Genomic DNA, 23,126 nt, shown 5'->3' with positions numbered 1-23,126 from the left:
CATAACTCTGTCATAGTATATCAGTAACAGGCCAAAGCAGATACTTGTTAAGTGACACAAAAACTAAAACAGTCAAATAGAGAGAGACCGATAAACAGACAGACAGAGAGACTGACAGACATGTAGCTATAGACAAGCCGAGACCGACAGACAGAGAGACCTCTAAAATATAAAATTTAAAACAATAATCTAAGGTCACGGGTCAAGTGTGTGTACAGGGTGGTCGGTCGGCCACTTGACTGCGTCTTAACAAAGATTCTCTAAAAGTACTATAAACCCATCAACTAACTAAGCCCCTTCGTGATACAATTTTACAACATTTGTTTTTAACGGCGGCAAAGAAGCCTTTCGAAATATCCTGTTTACATTACGCACTTAAGATTCTGGCAAGGGCAATGAAATAGTTTTTAGCTGCAGGGCAAAGAAATGGACGCAAAGAATATTTGCATTTAATTGAAAACTAATTGCCGTAGCAAATAAAACGTCTTGGCGAACTAGAATACCAGAAATGTAATATACTTAATAACCTTTTGTGACCCCAGGATGTAATATTTTGGTGGGCTAGTTATACGATATCACCATTGGCTACTAATGACAGTGCAACCTACTCCATGTACTCGTGTCGGGTGAAGACACATTAAAACAGACTTCCCGCCAGAGAATTAACGATAATTGTACTACACATGCGCAATTTATAATTGTTCAGACTTGTTAACAGCTTGCGATGGTTGTGTTCCTTTCAGTGTACTGTATTCTTCAAAGGTTTGGCCTATTCGTATATTCGTTTTCTTTCAAAGTTAGTCTATGTACCATTATTGTTTCCATCTTAAGGAACTTTCGACATCTTATTAATACATAACTTATATATTTCAATTTTAAGCCAATTGTAAACTTTGCTCAAAATAAATGTGTTAAGAACTGTTTGAATTTTTATTACACGGTTTGTAGCAGGAATATCTTCGGTAGCTAAATGGGTCTTGGTACTTTTAAATTCTGTAAAATACTGTGTATTCAAAATAAATATTCTCATGCCTACAAGTTTTCTATAATTATGCAGTGCGTTGTACACACAGGAATCAGTCAAGGTTACCACTCAGTTCTTCAAATTCACCATGGAAACGCAATATTATTATGTACTCGGTGTTTCTGATATTTACAAATTAGCATAGTTGTTAGAATGTTATATAAATGTTGTACTCATTTTCTTTCGCAACATATATACTTACGCAATTTAGTAATTTTCTAAGACGGACATCCAGTTCAGTTCACATAGACATTTTCAATACCAACCATACATGCAGAGAGCAGTAGTTAAATGTATGAGAAGCCGCTCGTGCAGTCTCGATGAAAATATTTCAAACAACAAAATATTGTGTACTAGCCAGCCTTGCGTATTATTGTCTATTCATTTAGTGTGCAGGTTTCCCGCCAACTAACCAACCTTACTTAGTGTCATGTCGTCTATTCGTTTAATGTGCATATTTCCCGCCAAATTCAATTGTACTGCTAAGTCACTATTATAAATAATTCATGTTGAATTTACTGGTGAATTAGCATCAAGTAAATGTGTTGAAATGTTAGAATAATGAGATAACGACACAAATTAATGGCTTTCCTACAGTTGTTGGACACTATTAACCCAGACCATTACTTTTATAGCAGTTAAATATCGTGAATGTTCTACAACAAATAATTCAAAAATGTTGTAGACAGAAAACACTGAATATATTTTCCAGCGAAATGGAGATAGAGGAGCGATTTATTGAAACAGATTAGGTAAGGGAACCTTTAGTAATTACAGGTAGGGAGGGCCGGCGAATTATTTTCTTCTTCCACTCCTTCAGATTTTAGAAATCGGTTCTCGTGGGAGAATTTTCACTCATTATATTATGTAACTTTGTATTATTTTATGATTTTGGCATCCCAGTGTTACCACAGCTGTCATACCCCCACCACTTTTAACGTTGTACAATGCAGTGAATCAATTGTTAACAGTGGTGTGAGATGTGAAGACGGTCTCCTAGGAGTGAAGGAGGTGTGGTACTATATCAGGGATAAAGTGATGGAGGGGGGATTCTGACCTCAGCCCAGGCTATGTTTGTAGTGAATCCGTCCAGTCCATGGGAGTTCTTGCCTTCTGCCCTAGCCTGCCAATTAGAGATCCAAACATGGGAATTAATTAATAGTGTCTTCACACACATTCTTTGTGGAGGTGGTTTTCGGAAACAATCGTCAATGTGGTGGCGGCGGTGGGATAGATTCCTTACCATTGATTTTGAGACGTGTGGCCCTTTTCACGTTTGATTGCATTTTAACCCATGTGTTTGAAAAATTTGAACAGGGGGAGGGTCATGTTTAGAATCTAGAGAACGAAATCGAGGGAGGACCATATTTTACGTAACAGACTGCCATTGTTTTTTACCGATGCTTCCCCCTTACTTGTATTACTGACCACTCCCTAAGAAATGCAGAGCTGTGTCAGTGTATCGGCTTTTTGGGGGTACCCTGTCTATTGTATATTCTACTCGACATTTCTGATAGTAAAAACATTTAATGTATCTCTCATGATAAAATGAAAATAGCATTTCAACCTCTTGGGTAATGTTGAATTTGTATAAAAACAGTTCCCAGACTCAAGAGGACAAAGTCCTCAACACTAGAATAGTATGTATTTCAGACTGACCTTAAAATTGAATTAGCACACAGTGCGTGGTGGTTATAACCGTATCCATTCTTAGCCTATTCATCAATTTTGTAGGTAAGAAATATTCAACATTTTTTCTGTATCTCAAACAAAGTTGATTATTCACTAAGACAGTGGAAATAAGAGAATTAAGTATCCATCCATTGTAAAATTCGTTCTTTCCAAAATAGATGACAAGGAGCCATTTACTGTTCAGATGGGTAAACTCTACCTAAGACGACGTATCTAATAATGGGTACGAAAACTATAAAAGGTATGGGAACTAAGCTGAACTAAGTCAACAAAAACCATTTAGTAACGAGAGAAGAGTACTCTAAAGTCTTCAAGGGCACGACGTAATCCATAAAAATCTGATAACAGACATTAAAATGCACTCTCCTTTATTTAGCGATGATACCAATGCATGTAATGTTTTAGTAGTAAATGTTTTATGTCGCTGATAATGAACAAACCGACAACGGACCACAAAACTATGGAAGGAAGAAAGGCTAGTAAGCAAACAGTTACCGGATGGCGTGACTAGTTGGGCTTCAAGGGTTTCTACTTTGTTTGTATCCGGAGCGTTGTACTAATGGATTGAAATCAATCTTTAAATCTTTAGATCTTTTATCAAAACGAAAGATTAGAGCATCCAAAGATTATCTCAAGAGTTTACAAGGATGGATTTGTCTTTGCGACGTCATAGGCCAAGGTTTAAGGTCACAATGACTGTATTCCATTAATTTGATATTCATATTATCTCATATATATATATATATATATATATATATATATATATATATATATATATATATATATATATATATATATATATATATATATATATATATATATATATATAACTCGGTGAGTATCAATCTGCTATATATAGTTTTGGTGGTTCTGGAACTCTTTCTTGGTTGTAACTCGGAGTTTCACGCATAGTGCGATCATCAGTGTGTGCGGCTGTATATATAGAGTGCAGACAATAGAAATATCATCACTATTGTCTGTGTGTTGGTGGGTTGGTGCTATGTGTGTGTGTAGGTGTTGGTTGTTATTGTGTGAGGTATTGGGTGCGGACAAGTAGGTGTTGGCGGGTTGTTACATGTCGGGCTAGTTAACGGGTTTAGTTTAGGTGATAGATGCTCTACTGAAGTTGGACACACACACACACACACACACACACACACACACACACACACACACACACACACACACACATATATATATATATATATATATATATATATATATATATATATATATATTTATATATATATATATATATATATATATATATATATATATATATATATATATATATATATATATATATATATATACATTACCCATATACCAAAAAATTTACAGTTCTTACTTGTATCAAGTAAACAAAAGTTGATTATTAGGTAATGGGACTGCAGTGTCGCCATAGGTTCAGATCCATCTTACAGAATAGGGATGAATCTGTTTTTCGAGTGCATATCAGGCGAAATGAATGTTTATAGGGAATGTTGACTTAAGGTACTAGATATTTTAGAGGCCAAAATAATTGGTAATCAGCACACGTACGTGCATACACATTGACAATATATGTATTACACATTCATCAATCCATCCATCCCTCCCTCCATCTCTTCCTCCCTCCCTACATACATACATACATACATACATACATACATACATACATACATACATACATACATACAGCCATACAGACAGACAGACAGACAGACAGACAGACAGACAGACAGACAGACAGACAGACAGACAGACAGACAGACAGACAGACAGACAGACAGACAGACAGACAGACAGACAGACAGACAGACAGACAGACAGACAGACAGACAAATGCTTAAGTATAATATTATATATACTCTACTGTAACCATAGCCAGTAAATCAATTGCCTCACTGGTTCATTATGTTGTACTTTGGGTTCAGAACAAATGACATCAAAAGTGTTTTAAATAGGTAAAACGTTCCAGTTTAGTTTGTATCCGAATAAAAGTGAATGGCCAGGCCAATGTCGTAAAGTGTATCTTGCATTGATGCGTGATGAAATCAAGCAGAATTGACAAACAATCGCATGTAATGTGGTTTCAAGAATGAGAAGAAAAATCACGTTTATGCTATCAAGACAACTGTATAGTATACGTGTAAGTTACGAGGCCATCATCGATTTAGATTTACATCTCGGCTTCCTCTGCCGTCAAGAGGATTGCTCTTTAACGTCTATAAAATAGATTTCTCAAGTCACTAATTTCACATCACCCACTAACTAAAGCTGTCAGTGGTTAATCTATCCACATCTATGTTATCTTGTTCTATGTAGTTGGGTTATAATGTCTCTATGGCCACACATGTTGTGATCAGGACAAAAATCTCTCGTTTCGGGTTGACAACCTCTTGCCAACGTTATTTGCCAAATTGGTTTGTGTTACTTTAGAAATGTGTGTATATCAATGCATACTTTTTCATAAGTCGGGAATGGCCGTTTCCTTTATATTAGTGACTATCACATAGTTTCATGCTAATATACTTGTCAACTGCAATACTAGTAGTATTGTGGCACACTTCGGTTCACATTGCTACCACTCATCAAACAGTGACAGCAAATACAATTTTCGGCTATTTTTTTTCGAAGAACAAGTTTTTTAAAAACATTTGTCCATCATGACAAATTTCTAATAGTTTTTTTTTTTCAGTTGCTATTTCTAATTTGTGTTGTGTTTAATTTTACAAACATTATTTCAATATATTTGTTGACAAATTGACAGATTTGAAATACTGTATTATAAATAAATATGCTCCATCATGATTTTCATCATGGAATATAAATTTGATGTGCAGTCTCATCATTGTTTTACATATTCTGTTTTCCAATATTATATATTATTTTTCACACACCACATCTCATGACAATCATACACAGACACACAAAGTCACACACGCAAACACACAGAGACACACGCAAAGAAAGGGACAGACAGACAGACAGACAGACAGACAGACAGACGCACACACACACACACACACACAAACAAACAAACAAACAAACAAACACAAACACACAATCAGAGACGATTTCTGGAAAACGCACTGAAATTCAACGTGACCTACATTTGTACTAATATTGTACACGTCATTTCAAATTCAAATCTACCTTTTACACAAAGAATGATATTTGCTACTTGTATCATATTTCAGTCGTATTTTGTTGTGGATACGTTATCTGATCCAAAGTGTAAGGTGATTCAAAAGATTTATTTCACTTTAAAACGGCTTGCACGAAATTCGACCGTGCCAAGGGTACATGATCAAATCACAGCTGACTGGCTGGCTGGCTGGCTGGCTGGATGGATGGGTGGGATGGATGGATGGATGGATGGATGGGTGGGTGGGTGGATGGGTGGGATGGATGGATGGATGGATGGATGGGTGGGTGGATGGATGGGTGGATAAAGAGTCTGTGATAATTGCAGATATCATTTTTTTATCAATCTTATATAATGCTTAAATGATTTCTGTTTGCTAAGATTGTTAAACTGCAGTCCCTGGCATTGGAAATAGCGCTAGCTGTCAAATTTATTTTCTCATTATTTTGCCTTAAAGACTAGTAGTTCCTGGTAAGTATTGTGCTGATATGGAGCGGTAAATCTGTCAAACTAAATTCACAAGGTCATACTTGTCAAATTCCAATCTATCACTCTCCCTCTCTTTAAGGAATGACATTTGTGAACACATCCGGCACGTCACATCAAGGCCTTGTATGTGCTCAGGAGACGGAGTTTGAGTGCCAGCCAGGCGTATGCGTTGCCATATCATCCAAGTGTAACGACATACCAGATTGTGAGAACGGACAGGATGAAAGCATACTCGAATGTGGTAAGTATCCATGATGTCGATTTCCTGTACATGCTTTTAAATCCTTGACCAACAACGTTCAAAGCCCTCCTAACTAACACCAAAACACTTGTGATAAATATGTAAAAGAATCCATCATAAACTGAAATCGACAGGTGTTCACCTGTAACCGTTAAGTGCTATATTTGCATTAACAGGGAAATGGGGCGAAAGGAGAGCAATAATTTCCGTAAGTGCCAGAATTGTTTTTACCAAGTCATACACAGACAGGAAAATCGACGTTGTATATGGAAATATAGAGCTTTATTATGCATTCAAATTTCCATTATAAAGGATCGACATGAAATGAGAAATATATTGCTAATTCGCATCTGTCAATGCCAATTTGCTATCACCTGTGAAAAAACGTGGTGGTAATACTAACACGTGACAAGTGTGGTTATGCATCGGCCAAATAGCTTTTTTACGTTCCGGTCCCTAGTGTGGTTATTGCAACATTATGATAACACATTTCAACGTCTTCAAAATGTCTCTTTCGATGACGCAGTTGGAAATATATAATAGGTTACTAAGTCATGTAGCAGCATAGAATAGCAGGTTGAAACATTACTGTGAAAATGCCCCGAGTATTGCTCAAAGATATAAGGCATTACTTGAAGTGATTTTCACAAACCAAGCCAATAAATCCCATTACAAGCTTTAGTATATGGTAGCCTGTGCCAAATACTTTGCTATTAAACACAACAAGGAATTTTAAAGAATAGCAGTGAGCCGTGCAGAAATTGTCGTATTTGGGTAATTTTCTCGTTTTCTGTCAGCATAACCAAGTATATTACCCAAATCAATAAACAGTGGAAGCCATGGCAGTTGAGTAGGAAAAAGCTCAACAAAGATATTGCTAGCATTGTTATATTTTATTGTCTGATTTGCCATTATCTTGCTAACATTGCTACATTTTATTGTCTCACTTGACTATCTTGCTAACATATTGCTACATCTTATTGTCTGGCTTGAGAATATCTTGCTAAAAATAGTAACTTTACTACATTTTATTGTCTGACTTGACAGTATCTTGCTAACATATTGCTACATTTTATTGTCTGGCTTGAGAATAAGGGTTGTAACTACTCATCTAGCAACTCGTAGTGTTATCTTGGAAAGAAACAAAAACAAGCGTGATTCCGATACTTCTCGTCTTCTCAGCTTCTGTTACCAGCCGTTCAAACTTCTTTATTTAGCGATACCCCCGAAAAGTCGTTATCAGAATATCCGTATCCTTGTAAATTATCACACTACATGCATTGTAAATTGTATTCGTCGCAGTTACAGATGTTTATTTACATAATGACTTCATTTGAATAATGAAACAGTCTGACTATGTAATTACTCCCTACTGTGACCATTCAGCTTTGGGAATATTTTTAAATCGTAATATCCACATGATATAAGATAGTAACACAAGACAAAAGCTATCGGAGTCACAGTCAGCGCCGTACACAGGCTAGAAAAATGTACGGTGCTGCTATATAATAGCATACAGTTCTTTTTAGCTAATATTACATTTTGTCACAAGACATAAGTATTAGTTCTAAACAGAATATTTGATAATGTAAAGCTGTTTCGACACTTAATTAAAGATAATTAAAAATCACACGTAGAAACCTGATTAACTAAATGCTAGTCTAGACTCACACGTTGAAACCTAGTTAACTAAATGCTAGTCTGGACTCACACGTGGAAACCTGGTTAACTAAATGCTAGTCTGGACTCACACGTGGAAACCTGGTTAACTAAATTCCAGTCTAGACTCACACGTGGAAACCTGGTTAACTAAATGCTAGTCTAGACTCACACGTGGAAACCTGGTTAACTAAATGCTAGTCTAGACTCACACGTTGAAACCTGGTTAACTAAATGCTAGTCTAGACTCACACGTGGAAACCTGGTTAACTAAATGCTAATTTAGTCTAGACTCACACGTGGAAACCTGGTTAACTAAATGCTAGTCTAGACTCACACGTGGAAACCTGGTTAACTGAATGCTAGTCTAGACTCACACGTGGAAACCTGGTTAACTGAATGCTAGTCTAGACTCACACGTGGAAACCTGGTTAACTAAATGCTAGTCTAGACTCACACGTGGAAACCTGGTTAACTGAATGCTAGTCTAGACTCACACGTGGAAACCTGGTTAACTAAATGCTAGTCTAGACTCACACGTGGAACCTGGTTAACTAAATGCTAGTCTAGACTCACACGTGGAAACCTGGTTAACTAAATGCTAGTCTAGACTCACACGTGGAAACCTAGTTAACTAAATGCTAGTCTAGACTCACACGTGGAAACCTGGTTAACTAAATGCTAGTCTAGACTCACACGTGGAAACCTGGTTAACTAAATGCTAGTCTAGACTCACACGTGGAAACCTGGTTAACTAAATGCTAGTCTAGACCAACTAAATGCAACAAAGACAGGACATAATGATGATAAATACTGAAAATTAATGTAATAAGCAATTACCGAATAAGGAAATGACAAGTATGATAGACATAAAAATCACTCAAACCCTACTTCTTTATGAACCGTTGTCGCCATGGTTTACTGTATGATTGAGTTACAGGAAGCTGTATAAAACGGAATCTGCTTAGTTGACACTTAGTCTTTATCCCTTGTAGTGACAAGATAAATGCAAGCATCAATTATAAATGGTACTTGTCACTTCCACAATTGCGTCAACGATAAAATTCATGATTCGTACATAGCGGTAAAACCACCGTACATGACAAGAATGTATAATCGCTGTGGGGAGGCTGATAAGGCTAACACACATGTCATGATACATTTAGATGACTTGTCACAATCAATGCGGATAACTGTAGATTGGTTTGTGGTTTGGATTGACATTTGTTGTAGATACTTCATTGGATTGCTGAATTTCCCCTGTTTATTATATTTCAGTCGTTCATTTTGACCTACCTCATCCGAAATCAAATGAATCTAATTTAGAAGTATGACGAATCATCAATTTCTATCCTTAACAATCTTTGTTCTAGTCTAGTTTATACGACACTATTCAATACCGTAGACATCGCGACTCTGTACTATACCAATCAGCCGTCTTAAGTCTTATATGTAATCTACTGCACATTACCATAATGTTCATCAGCTTGGCAGCAGTTCAAATAACATACATATATACGTATACAAGGTTCAAACATTTTAGCATTGAGCTTTCGATCTGTCTTGCTCAACGATATTCAGAGTGACAAATTTCATTTTTACAGCTACTGCATTATCTAGATGAAAATCTGATGATGTCACGTGGGTAGGTTTCATAAGTTACTGTGATGTTATCATTAAAGAAATACACGCGTACCACAAAGCACGTGACAACCAGGTGAGGATTTTATCAAATCAACGACGTCTTGAGATTTTACTACCTTAATGTAACACCGCCAGACATTATTTACGATGCTATTTGTTGTGGCTTACTGTGACGTTAGGAGTAGTTTTAAAGTCGCCCATGTTTTTTTTGACCCTACACAATTAGTCGATATATGTGTAGTATTCTTGATTTAGCCATACTGTGAGCAAAATGCATACATATTGACACAGACAGCAAACCTAGAGATAATAGTTAACGTCATGTAGATTCTTATGGCTACAGATACTGTGCCAATTAAAGAATATATAACCTATAATCTCAACACACAGTGGAAGTCTTTAATACTGAATAAATGAGTGTATGACTCCTATTTAGTTATTATGCATATCCTTATACCTCTTCTGATAACAAATGTAGAGCATTGACCGATGGTGGTGACAAGTGAGACGTTTTCCAGTTTTCGTTATTCACTGTTGTTTGAAAGAGGGAATGCATTTTTCACGACAATGTATTTGGCTTATGTTTTATTTTAATTCATCTATAATTCACTCAATATGAGAGAGATAGATAGACAGAAAGAGAGAGACAGACATACATACATACAGACAGACAGACAGACAGACAAAGTTCGGAAATAAACATAATGTATCCTCTTTGGGTAGGTCGTCAGTAGGAGGTTGGTGGTTGCCAAGTTATTTCAATTGGTGCGTAGTTGTTTTAAACTTACTAAGTCGCCTAATTTCAATTTCTATTTGGACTGAGGGTTACATTTCGATACACACCTCCAATCATTGACTTGTATATAGAAATCCACCATGTAATTATGAAGACGTTCTGTACTCTATAAAAGATGAAACTATAAGAGACTATTCATTATTTAAGTCAATATCATTTGAACAATACTAATGACCTTTGACCTCTGTTACTCTACCACTGCAATAATATAAACCTGGTATCAACTTCTCACTTATTTAATTGCTCAAAGATATCTCTGGCACGTGAATAAGCCATCGTTATCAAAACGGGTTTAGAAATAGTAACACATTCCAGTTTCAGAAATTCCGTGGAAGCAGAAGCACCGAGATCTAATTATCTGTAGGCCAAATTAACAAAGTCAACGACTTGAAGGCTAAAATGAATTATGTATACACTATAGCAACGCAAAGGTGTCCTATCACGACTTAATTCACCCAAATAACATATTGGCACCGAACTTATTTTATACGCGTGTATGTATGTGTGACTCTACCGCATGCGACCTCTTCACTACCAGATATATTCCGCCAAAATCCTTTTGTCTAATGTGCCACACATTCTTTTGTTCTCGGAGGCATGGTTATGTGTTGGTCTGTCTGTCTGTCTGTCTGTCTGTTTGATTGGCTGTCTGTCTGTCTGTCTGTCTGTCTGTCTGTGTTTCATCATTTCAGCAGGTATCATTCAAATCAAATGAGATTCAGGTGTAGATATTCTAATTAGTCATGTCAAGACTAATTAGTTGTGTGAGCAAAATTCCCGCATACTAATCACCCTACTTTGCATATTATTCAACAGTATGTAGAGAATGATTCCATTAAATGGACTGATACTTTACAGAATGGATTACTTTATGATGTATGGAGTTATGAATAGTTTGTAATTGAAACCCGTGCATATTACTTAGCCTTATTTGCATGTGGTATATAATAATTATAGTGAACACATATTGCCTGGCCATGAGGGCTATAGCACCCGTTTATTACACCCGAGGGACTATGAGTTACCAGAATCACATGCTATTTCCCGAGGCCAAAGGCCGAGGGAAATAGCATGTGATTGTGGTAACTCGCAGTCACGAGGGGGTAATGAACGGGTGCTATAGCCCGAATATAGGCCAGGCAATATGTGTTTTATAATATACCTCATGCTGTGAACTCGCGGTGGCAGACGACATCGTCATAAGCCGCCATTTTGACCAGCTGTGAACGAGCGGTGGTCACGTGACCATGTAAAAGTTGATGGAACTATTTCCCTAGGGAAATAGTCATTCTATTTTCCTATCACGTGACTGATTCTAGTGAATCATGGAACAGCATTATCACTAGGTATATTATAATATAATATATGTAGTATAATATACAAAAAATCAGCCCCCCCAAGCGATCGTGATTTCCATCTGTTGCCGTAGTGCTTCTGAATAAAATCGACCTATACTCCACATGTACAATGCCTGATTCTTGATATTTTAACAATTTTTACTGAATATATTGTTGGTTGTCTAATCGAAAAAATACCATAGTTACAGCTAATGCAACTTTAGTTGTCTGTGGTTATTTAGAATTGAAAGTGATTCCGTTTTCCCGCTAATTTCAATTGGCATGATCATTGTTTCAGCTACGTGTATAGTAGTACTAATCTACTGTATAGACATAATACATACGTAATAATTATTCTTCGCTTTTGAGTGAAACATGTATGTTTGTTTGAATTCTCCAATGGTAATCACGACTCATTCATCTAACCTTGTCTGACAATAAAGAACTTATGTGATTATCGTCGCCTTGTTCTGTCGACCTAAATTTGAGGTGAAATTGTAGCTTAATTATCTTTCGTCTAAATTTAATTTATCGTATTTTCACACATCACCAAATCCCTATTATTAGTTCTTGATAGTAGACCTATAAATCTATGACACCATTTGTTTACTACTTCACATTTTACAAACTATCAAATAACACCCCACTGTTCAGAAAATTGGCAAAATTACGTTTTCCAATATCATAAAATTAGGTGTATAATAAAAGATGTCAAATTTGATTACAACTGATTGACAATATGATTCACCCTCTGTCAACTTTATAACTAAATGCACACAACTTGGCTCCAACTCTACCATACAGAAATGTCGAACCCAAATATTTGTGATAAATTTCGACAGCAGTGCACTACACTTTCAAACACATTCACCTAAGAGTCAACCATCTCGATCTCCCCAACCCCCATCAATATTTTGACATACAACAAATTATGAAACCTAATGTTGCGCATTAACCAACATTGCACCGATCGACAGCGAGCTACCATATCATTGAAATGTACAACGACAACATTGAAGGTACACCTAATGTTGGCGTGTTCATCCTGATATCCTGAATTTTGCCAGTTTGAACGAAATTCTACCGGGCTGTCATTGAGTGTCCTTACGTTTTGTATTACAGTCTGGTATGGTAATACCACTCACAGAGATCGTTTTAAACTAAATAGACAGTAGCTAGTATCATTGGGGAGATGAACTTCCATCCCTAGAGTCTCTTTTTACAGCCCACAATACCAGGAAGTCAATGTCTATCGTAAGTGACATTTATCACCCGGCTCACCCGTTGTTTGATATGTCACCGTCCGATCCTTTAAATCCAAAACTAATCGTTTCAAAAACAGTTTTTATCCAATTGCTGTTCCATATTTTAAACGACTCGGCGTCACAATGCTGTTGTAGTGTCGGATATATTTTTTGGTTTAGTAATCTGTATATTGTATTATTTGGATTGTCATTTTTAACGCGAGTTTTGCTGGGGACGTATGGCAATAAAGTATCATTATTATTTTTTTGATATATCATTCTTGTCATCCCAGACGATAACATGTGTATGTTAATTAGATTTCTTTTTGTCAAGCAAGACAATTGGATTTGGCAACGTGTCTGAGATATATATGTCTGGCCCCAGACGATAAAATGTAGCAATGTTGGTAAGAAGATTGTAGTGCCAAACGACGTTTTAGGTTTTAGTTTTTTTTGTAATTTTCCTTGTAAGTACGTATCCTATCGAATAATAGAAAATAACTCTCAGATTCGTATAAGTATCGCATAGCGTGTGTTACGTATACGCAATACATTATTGATAGCTATTCTGCACTATGCTGTACTCGAATACTTGAACCTGTTTGATTTCCATATATTTACAAACCATATAAAAATGCATTGTATAAGCTACAAAAATAACAATTTTTGACATTTGGGTTTATACCTTTAAATATTACCTAAAGAAATGTAGATATCTACTAGACTTCTGGCCCTGTATTCTGAGATCAGTGATTTGGGTAATCAAACATGCTCAGGCAAGTACGGTACATCTGTGATAGTGAGTCACGTTGTAGAAGAGAGATGCTATCTACCATAGCGACTCCAGGCATTCATGTCATTAATCGTCATATTCCTATACACTACATGCTTCTCTTTACTAGTATTATCTAGTTGTTCTTTTTTTCACTTAGGTGTCATCGTATTTGATGTAAGTCATGTACACGTTACGATTGGTAATTAACAAAATATACGTTCAAGTAACTGATTGTGGTTAGGAACCGATTATGAAATATATGCCACATAAATCTAAAACTGTTGTGAAAATAGGAGTAATTTTTACTGCAAAACCTTTTTGGATTGGTCATAAAATATACATACTAGCCTTGGATAAGGTGTGTGATAACTCAAATCATCGTTTATGGAATGCTTACAGATAAAGGATATAAGACATAATGAAAGATAACCAAATATATGTATCCATAGCACTTCCTGACAAAATATTCCACATGAGATAAAAATGTAATGTATGTATGTATGTATGTATGTATGTATGTATGTATGTATGTGTATGTATGTATGTTTGTCTGACTGTCTGTGTGTGTGTGTGTGTCAGCTAGTGATGTACTCCTTTCCATTCATTGTATTGATTCTGACATTATGTTGTGTGAATGGAAGAAATAACTTGACTTGGCAAATTGAATGCAAAGAGGGATCGCCGACGAAATGAATAGCAAGGTATTTAATTCACCACAAAAATAAGATATTTAGTAAATAGTCTAAAAGCATGAAAGCCAGTAAGGGACATTTTGTAAAATAAATCTCGTGAGCACGAGATACTATCTCGTGAGCACGACTTATAGTATGTCGTGCTCAAAAGATAGCATCTCGTGCTCACATGATAGTATCTCGTGCTCACAAGATAGTAAGTCGTGCACACAACATATTATGTCGTGCTCACAAGATTATTTTTTATTTTTTATTTTACAAAATGTCACTTACTGGCTTTCATATAAAAGTGCAATTAAGTTTGGTTTAAATATTTATGATGTGTCGTGTTAACTTTGTAATGAAAGTTTGGACACTAAATTTACAGCCAATTGAATTTTTCAAGTCATTGATAGAATAAACAATATACGAGCTTAGCATCAACAGGCTACAATTGGTTGGCTTGAAATGTAACCATGAGATGTTCAAAAACGAGTACATCAGATTACTTTAGCAAGACACGTGGATATTAGTTGATGTCCACATTGACACCGTAGATTTGATAGTGTGACACAATAATATCAAAATAATCATTTACTGTTATCCATTCTCAGGTTGTCCACACTATCAATTCCAATGTAATGAAACTACTTGCATCGATATGGTACGTAGATGCGACATGACTGATGACTGTCTTGATGGCTCTGATGAAGAGAATTGTGGTAAGTCTTGTGCGCATGCTCAGACCCTCTGAATAAGTAGAATAAAGTACAAAAAAAATAACTTTGACTGCGATTGATGTGACCACACTGATGGGTATCGAATGAGTTTCTTATCAATATGACAAGGTGAAATAAGAATGTCAAGTTGACAGTGTGCACATCTATCCTAATTACGTACCAATTTTGAGAGGACCGTTACTGACTTGGGTTCAGTGTTAATGTAGGAATAATTAGTACATCAAGTGTACCCACGATACCTTACATTGATACACTCACATAATATCCATTTGGACACAGTCCCTCTATAGAAAAACCGTGATTTGAACCATAATACAGTACATTCCTGTATGCAAATAACTTGCAATCGTTCCGTTTATACCAAATCTGGTGAAAGTACGATTGTATTTTTGACATTTTCTGTTTGTATAGATAACAGAATTTCATGACGCGTGAATGTAAGTGGGAGTACCCGGGTTATTTAGACTGATTTGCGTATGGTGCTTGCGGTGTTTTCTGCTGCACTTTCACTCGTTGCGCTCCTGACAGCAATTCGGCCGTAGAGAACACCACAAGTACTCGACGTGTAAATACCCTGAGTATAGAACGCCACACTTGCACTCACGCAGACATAGACCTCTTGTATAGTATTTATCACAGGTCATGTTACTTAAAAGAAAACAAATGAAAAAAATAAAATTCGACATGTTTTGTATCAAACTAGAGGTTTTACATGTGTAAATATCATTTCTCCAATCAATCGATAGTTTTTGGATTTCTGTTGGCACAAATCAAATCTAGTATGTAAAAATAATTGAGTTCTTTCTTGGACTGAACAACTACCTGTAAGCTTATAGCAGTAATGTTTTCACGTGTATGGTAATTACAGGGGAATAGTCAACTAGATTATAACATACGATTTGAAGAACCATTGATAATTGATGTGTACTAATTCAAAATTTATTCACACTGAATGTGTTAGCCAATAATTCATGTTGCTTTTCTTTCACCTTGAATCAAACTTTGGATTTGAAGACGTTAAAAAATTGGCACTTGGGGAATACTAATGACAGGCAGTGACGATAGAATGCATATAGGTACAAAACGCCTGCAGAAAACAAAAGTCGTTTTTATCGGTTCTCACAAAAGAGATATTGAATTATGCACTGAAATGGATGTTCTCCTTTACAGTCACGACGTTATTCATATATAAAAAACAGTTGTATAGGTTGAATGAATTATAATCCCACTTTGTGTCTCACTATGTAAGTTCTACATACCCATTGGAATACAAAGTCTCGTTTGTTACCGCGGGATATTTGTTATAACAACTATTTTACATGCCGAAGTGCATTCAAGGGCAATCATTCTGCAATCTTTGCTAATATCTTACTTTGAAAGTGTTTGCCAAGGGACTATAGGTGTCAACCAGGTGACAAAATGAATGTAGTTTGAGCTCTTCAGAATTTCTTAAATAACGGATTTTTTTCCCGCAATTATTTTGCATCCCAGACAAATTCCATTGTATGCAGACCCATGTCAAGTGTGCTGAAAGTCAGAAATGCATTCCCCACTACAAGACGTGTGACTATGTGGATGACTGTGGAGACAATTCTGACGAACTCTTTGGCAACTGTCGTAAGTTATATGTATATTTCAAATACATTCTTACAATCCCACTTTGTATTGTTGAGTAATCAGGCATTTGTAATTATTGATAGTTTGTATTTAACAAATACTTAAATACCCATCCCTATGAGTGATACCCAAAGACTGTCAATATCAAATCGATAAATGTGGGACTACTGTTTTGCTTAACATGCAATATTATCATATGCATGCGAAGTAGCTATTAAAGAAAAGAAGTAAATGTCAACTTAAAAAGAATAGTTAAAAAGGTACAATTTTCAGTACCGCCCTATACAAAGAAAACTACACAAACCCACTTACAAACACACACCGCCCATGTCTACATACATACATACATGCATACATACATACATACATACACACACACACACATACCTCCCATGTATACATACATACATACATACATACATACATACATACATACATACATACATACATACATACATACATACATACATACATACATACATATGGGAATAGAGCTACTATACATTGTTGTAACAGAAAAGAAAAGGGCCCGTATTCTGTTATGTGAAATAAATCAATGTCACTATAGATTCTGGCATAAGATGTAGCCATATTATTTTTTCAAATATATTGTGTTATGTCTTCTAACTACAAGGTAGAATAAGATCCTCTGTTACAAGGATTTTGAATGTGGGTTGAACGTTCAGAGTCTCTAGAGGACCACTGTAATGGCTAACACCTCAAGTTAATGTCTAAGGCAATAAACATACCTTAGTATTCTGTGTAATGTACAATGATGTTAACAGTCTAGTGTTAGCACATATCAACTCCGATCCATACGCCATGATTAGACAGTGCGTCAGAGGATCTCTATACAATACGTGTCAATACTCAACTAAGGTACAGTGCACTAACTATGATTTAGAGGTCATTGCGCATGCCCACTACCATTATGTGTTGAATTTTTACTTTAAAAATCGGGAAATCGTGTCATAATTATGTGTGAAAATTGTTTTATATTCAGTGTTATGTTACCTGGTGTGTCTCGTCTTTGATGCCCGTTAACATACGTTTTAGCATACTAGTAGTGGACGAGCTCTGTCTACTGTTGGACACAGAACATTTGTTTCCTACTGTGTTAATTAATGAGTAAATTCGGTAATATTATTGATTACAAGGACATCGAAATTAGAAAGGAAACACGGAAACCTGCAACAAAGGACATCAAAATTAGAAAGGAAACAAGGAAACCTGCAACAAGGACATCAAAATTAGAAAGGAAACAAGGAAACCTGCAAGAAAGGACATCAAAATTAGAAAGGAAACAAGGAATCCTGCAACAAAAATTTGTCTTACGGGACAAAAATCTAACAAGCATTGCTACGTCTTATCGTCTTGCGCGTCAAAAATCTTACCAACATTGCTTCTTTAATTGTATGGGCAAAGAAAAGTGCAGCCAAGGTGGTTGAGCTGTATGATGCGCCAGGCAATACATCTCAGCCAACATGGCTAAACTTTCTTTGCGCCAAAGGCAAGTCATCATTATCAGTTAAATGTAGGACAACACATAACTGTAAACATAATTTTGGCATGTTTATTCTGATATATTTGAGAAAGTAAATAGTAGAAAATGTAACTATTGTATTTCAATTCTTGTCATGCTAGACGGTAACATGTGGAAATAGTAATTAGATTTTTTGTCTGACCAGACGATAAAATGTAGCAATGTTGGTAAGACTTTTGTCTGACCAGACGATAAAATGTAGCAATGTTGGTAAGACTTTTGTCTGACCAGACGATAAAATGTAGCAATGTTGGTAAGACTTTTGTCTGACCAGACGATAAAATGTAGCAATGTTGGTAAAGCTTTTGTCAGGTCAGACGACGTTTTGATTCATGTTTTCAGGTTACAATTTTCGTTTTAAGAACAAGAAAAATCGACTGTTCCAGGTTGTAAACAACTTCATTTTTATATTACAGACCATCGGAAATGTTATCCGTTTGGTGAATACCAATGTCATAATAAACAATGTGTGTCGAGTTATGCGGTATGTGATGGCGTACGGGACTGTGGAGATGGATCAGATGAAATTGAATGTACAGACGGTAATACGATGTAATTCAGCTAAGGGCGCCTGTACTTACTTACTTACTTAGTAATTATATGTTTCTCATCATGACACCTAAAAACTGATTGGTCGGTAGTACAGTTACACTTTTTTAAATTAACAAAAAAAAGTAACGTCATGTGTACATGTTAGTGGTACTTTCAGTTCGTAATCATACTTTAAGAGAGTGAATGACTTATAAATGACAATTAAAATTAACTTTGAAGGAATTGTTTTATCAAACCTCATAAATAATTATTCTCCCGCAAGCATTAATTATGACAATATGGAGAAAATAATACCAGTCTTGAAGTGTTGAGCAAGACAGAACAAATGCAGATGTTATGATGTAGAACGACCAAAGAATAAATTCCATATTTTTTGTTCAGATACATACAACTCAGCAGTGTAGTTTGTATAAGTATGAGATTTATATCAAGACTGTTGTAAAATTTACAGATCTCGTGCTGATGACTGAAGTGTAATGTTCTATCATTCCATTGCCACTTATTGAAGAATTTGACACTCTTACCGAAACATAGTAGCAATGACAAAGTAATACAACTAATAGTTAAAGCACAGAGGTTGTTTCACTGAAATATCTAATCAAGTACCTATTTTTTGTTTTATTCAGACCATTTTGTCACGTGTTCCGATGGCCGAAAGAGTCATCGTCACCAGTGGTGTGATGGGTTAGTGCACTGTGAGTCAGACCATGCAGATGAAGTCATGTGTATGTAGTATATATATCTAGTTATGTATCTATGTATCTATGTATATATTTATCTATCTATGCATCCATCCATTAATCCATCTATATATCTATCTATCTATCTATCTATCTATCTATCTATCTATCTATCTATCTATCTATCTATCTATCTATCTCTCTGTTAGTCTGTCTGTCTGTCTGTCTGTCTGTCTGTCTGTCTGTCTGTCTGTCTCTATTTCTGTCTATATGGTTGCCTGTATCCGTCCGTCTGTGTGTCTATACATACACATACATACATACATACATACATACATACATACATACATACATACATACATACAGACAGACAGACAGACAGACAGACAGACAGACACACGCACACACACACACACACACACACACACACACACACACACACACACACACACACACTTGTTCCATAGGTGATCTTTTTTGACACTACAATTATTTGATCAGATATCCATCCATTCCAATGTGTGGCCAATCATTTCATTAGATACCTAGCCATTACCATATAGGTGGCCAATCATTTCATCAGATATCCGTCCATTACAATGTGTGGCCAATCATCAAATATCCGTCCATTACAATGTGTGGCCAACCATTTAATCAAATATCCCTCCATTACAATTTGTGGCCGATCATTTGATCAGATTCCATGCTAATGTCAATGACTTTATACTTCTAACTTTAGGTGAATGCAATGAAGGTGATTTTAAATGCGACAATGGAGAATGCATAAGACAGGCTTATCGTTGTGATCTTCACTGTGATTGTGCAGGAAGCTGTGAAGACGAGAAATATTGTGGTATGGAATGCATTTTTATCTGTTAAAAGCACAACATATCAAGTGTAATATTTCTGGATTTAAAATGCCAGTCTGTTGATTTGTGTGTGTGTGTGTGTGTGTGTGTGTGTGTGTGTGTGTGTGTGTGTGTGTGTGTGTAAACATATTTGAAACATATTTGAACATATTTTATTTCAAGTTTGTAATTGAAGGCATATACCTCAGCTCAAGCATCCTACTATAATACATTTAGCAAGACTCTTATGTACAGTACATGTACGTGATTTGGTATGCATGAACAGTCATCTTAATTGTAAAAAACACAAACAAGTACTTTTGCATTTGTTAATTACAGTTATACAGAAAGGCAAATTCTAGTCACGAAATATGGCGGGAAATCAATGGTTACTAAAATCGATATGTGGAAATGTGGAAAACAATGTGCGTACATAATAGTGGTCGGGAAGGTTCGAATATCAATAGAAAGGAAATAGTAAAAAATTGATTCGTTTGTTGTAAACAAAACGCTCTCTCTCTCTCTCTCTCTCTCTCTCTCTCTCTCTCTCTCTCTCTCTCTCTCTCTCTCTCTCTCTCTCTCTCTCTCTCTCTCTCTCTCTCTCTCTCTCTCTCTCTCTCTCTCTCTCTGTATTTCACTCAATGATTTCGACACCGTCATCAACAATATGGAATCCCGCTTACAAAAGAGTGTGTCATTCAACTCTAATCACAATATACGTTTGTGTTCATTAGGTGAAGATGTGTGTACTTTAAGCAATCATCTATGGTGTATAGATTTCGAACGGTGCCTACATAAAGATTACTTCTGTGATGGCGTTGTTGATTGCATGGATGAAATGGACGAGTATGGTTGTTGTAAGTTCAAGATATATTTTATTGTCTAAAGTATTATCCAAATGCGCTAACAAACTTACATTTTTATACCGATTCGGAAATACATGAAATTTAATCTAAAAACAAATAAATTGCTTGTCTCAGCTTCTATTCAATGTCATTTCGATTATGCCTATTATTCATGGTTCAAAGGCTTACAAATAAGTTGAAGGGCAAGTTTTGCAAAATAACAGCATAAGATACATAATTAACTCTGCTCCAACACACATTGGATATAATCAATTTAAACTTTTAGATATGCTTTCAGTAGAATTGAGGGTTTAGCGATTAAAATTAATTAAATAATATGTTTAACACCATACATGGTTGTTCTCCCGAGTACTTAAATTGCAATATAGATTTGGTCCATAATCAGCACAGTTATAGAACAAGGGCGAGTGAACTGTCATGTGAAACTGTAATTACAAGAGTCAGCAGTATGGATAAGAGTTTATATACGTATACACAGCCGGGCATTTGTCTTTGGAATAGTCTCCCACTCTCATTATGAAACGATGTCTTACAAAAAATAGTTTTGAAAGCCTATGTCAAATACTTTCTGTGGAACAAGCTAGAGTCTAAAGAATGTATAATTTTTCTAACATCTTAGTTCCTCTTTTTATAATTTTGAGACTAGTCAATGTGTATTTTCTCACTCTATGTTGTCTTCTCTTTACTGTAATACAATTTTCTATAACATTGTTGCCATGGCATGTTGAATTCCCCTACCAGGACCACATTGGAAATAATTTTTTTCCAGATACTTTTATGTGATATCCTCAGTGGTTTTTTAATGTGTACTTGTATCAAATATTACCTAATAAATTTAAATCAACCAAATACATTACATAATGATACCTACCCTGTGCTATGATGCCGTCTATGTGCCACACACACACATACACACACAAATACACACACACACACACACACACACACAAATAAATAAATAAATGAATGAATGAATGAATGAATAAATAAATAAATAAATAGATAAATAAATAAATAAATAAATAAATAAATAAATACATACATACATACATACACACACACATACATACATACATACATACATACATACATACATACATACATACATACATACATACATACATACATACATACATACATACATACATACATACACGAACTGTATTTTTATGTACAAAATTTATACTGTATAACAACATAAACTAGTGCTATTCTTTCGATAACCTAATCATATGAAAATATCTTGTCAATCAATTTCACTGGTAGATGATGACATCAATTGCACCGAACACATGATGAACACCCCTTCTATGCCGCATACAAATTGCGCCATCCATGGTGGACCGAACCGTTGCATTCCGAATCATGCTATCTGCGATCATCGTATTGATTGTGCAGGTGGCTCAGACGAAGCTAACGATGAGTGTGGTGAGTTGTTTTACATTTGTAAAAGGGGGAACGCCACTCCACGAAATAAAGGTATTTTCATAAAAAAGGACTATTTATGTAAAGGAAGTAAGCTCTTGGGATGGAGTCATATATATTCAGTGTGCATTGAACGAATACTCATGTGTGCTA

The 23,126-nt window shown here is 35.7% G+C and overlaps 1 protein-coding gene across 1 annotated transcript in view; it reads left to right on the top strand.

Annotated features, from left to right (window-relative positions):
- Positions 1 to 6,431: 6,431 nt before the first annotated feature.
- The window catches only part of LOC144444921 (G-protein coupled receptor GRL101-like), a gene marked incomplete at its 5' end in the record, with an annotated part of 30,860 nt that continues 14,165 nt past the window's right edge, over positions 6,432 to 23,126 (top strand). Inside the window, 8 exons of the mRNA XM_078134471.1 lie at positions 6,432 to 6,576; positions 15,317 to 15,424; positions 16,934 to 17,059; positions 19,019 to 19,144; positions 19,781 to 19,879; positions 20,574 to 20,687; positions 21,417 to 21,539; positions 22,815 to 22,976. Of these exons, the coding sequence (XP_077990597.1) occupies positions 6,432 to 6,576; positions 15,317 to 15,424; positions 16,934 to 17,059; positions 19,019 to 19,144; positions 19,781 to 19,879; positions 20,574 to 20,687; positions 21,417 to 21,539; positions 22,815 to 22,976 (1,003 nt within the window). The remainder of the gene's footprint in view (positions 6,577 to 15,316; positions 15,425 to 16,933; positions 17,060 to 19,018; positions 19,145 to 19,780; positions 19,880 to 20,573; positions 20,688 to 21,416; positions 21,540 to 22,814; positions 22,977 to 23,126) is intronic.

This window comes from Glandiceps talaboti, chromosome 13 (genome assembly GCF_964340395.1).
Source record: "Glandiceps talaboti chromosome 13, keGlaTala1.1, whole genome shotgun sequence".
Classification (NCBI taxonomy): Eukaryota; Metazoa; Hemichordata; class Enteropneusta; family Spengelidae; genus Glandiceps; species Glandiceps talaboti.
The sequence above is the reverse complement of the archived record's forward strand: the minus strand, read 5'-3'. Positions and strand labels throughout refer to the sequence as shown.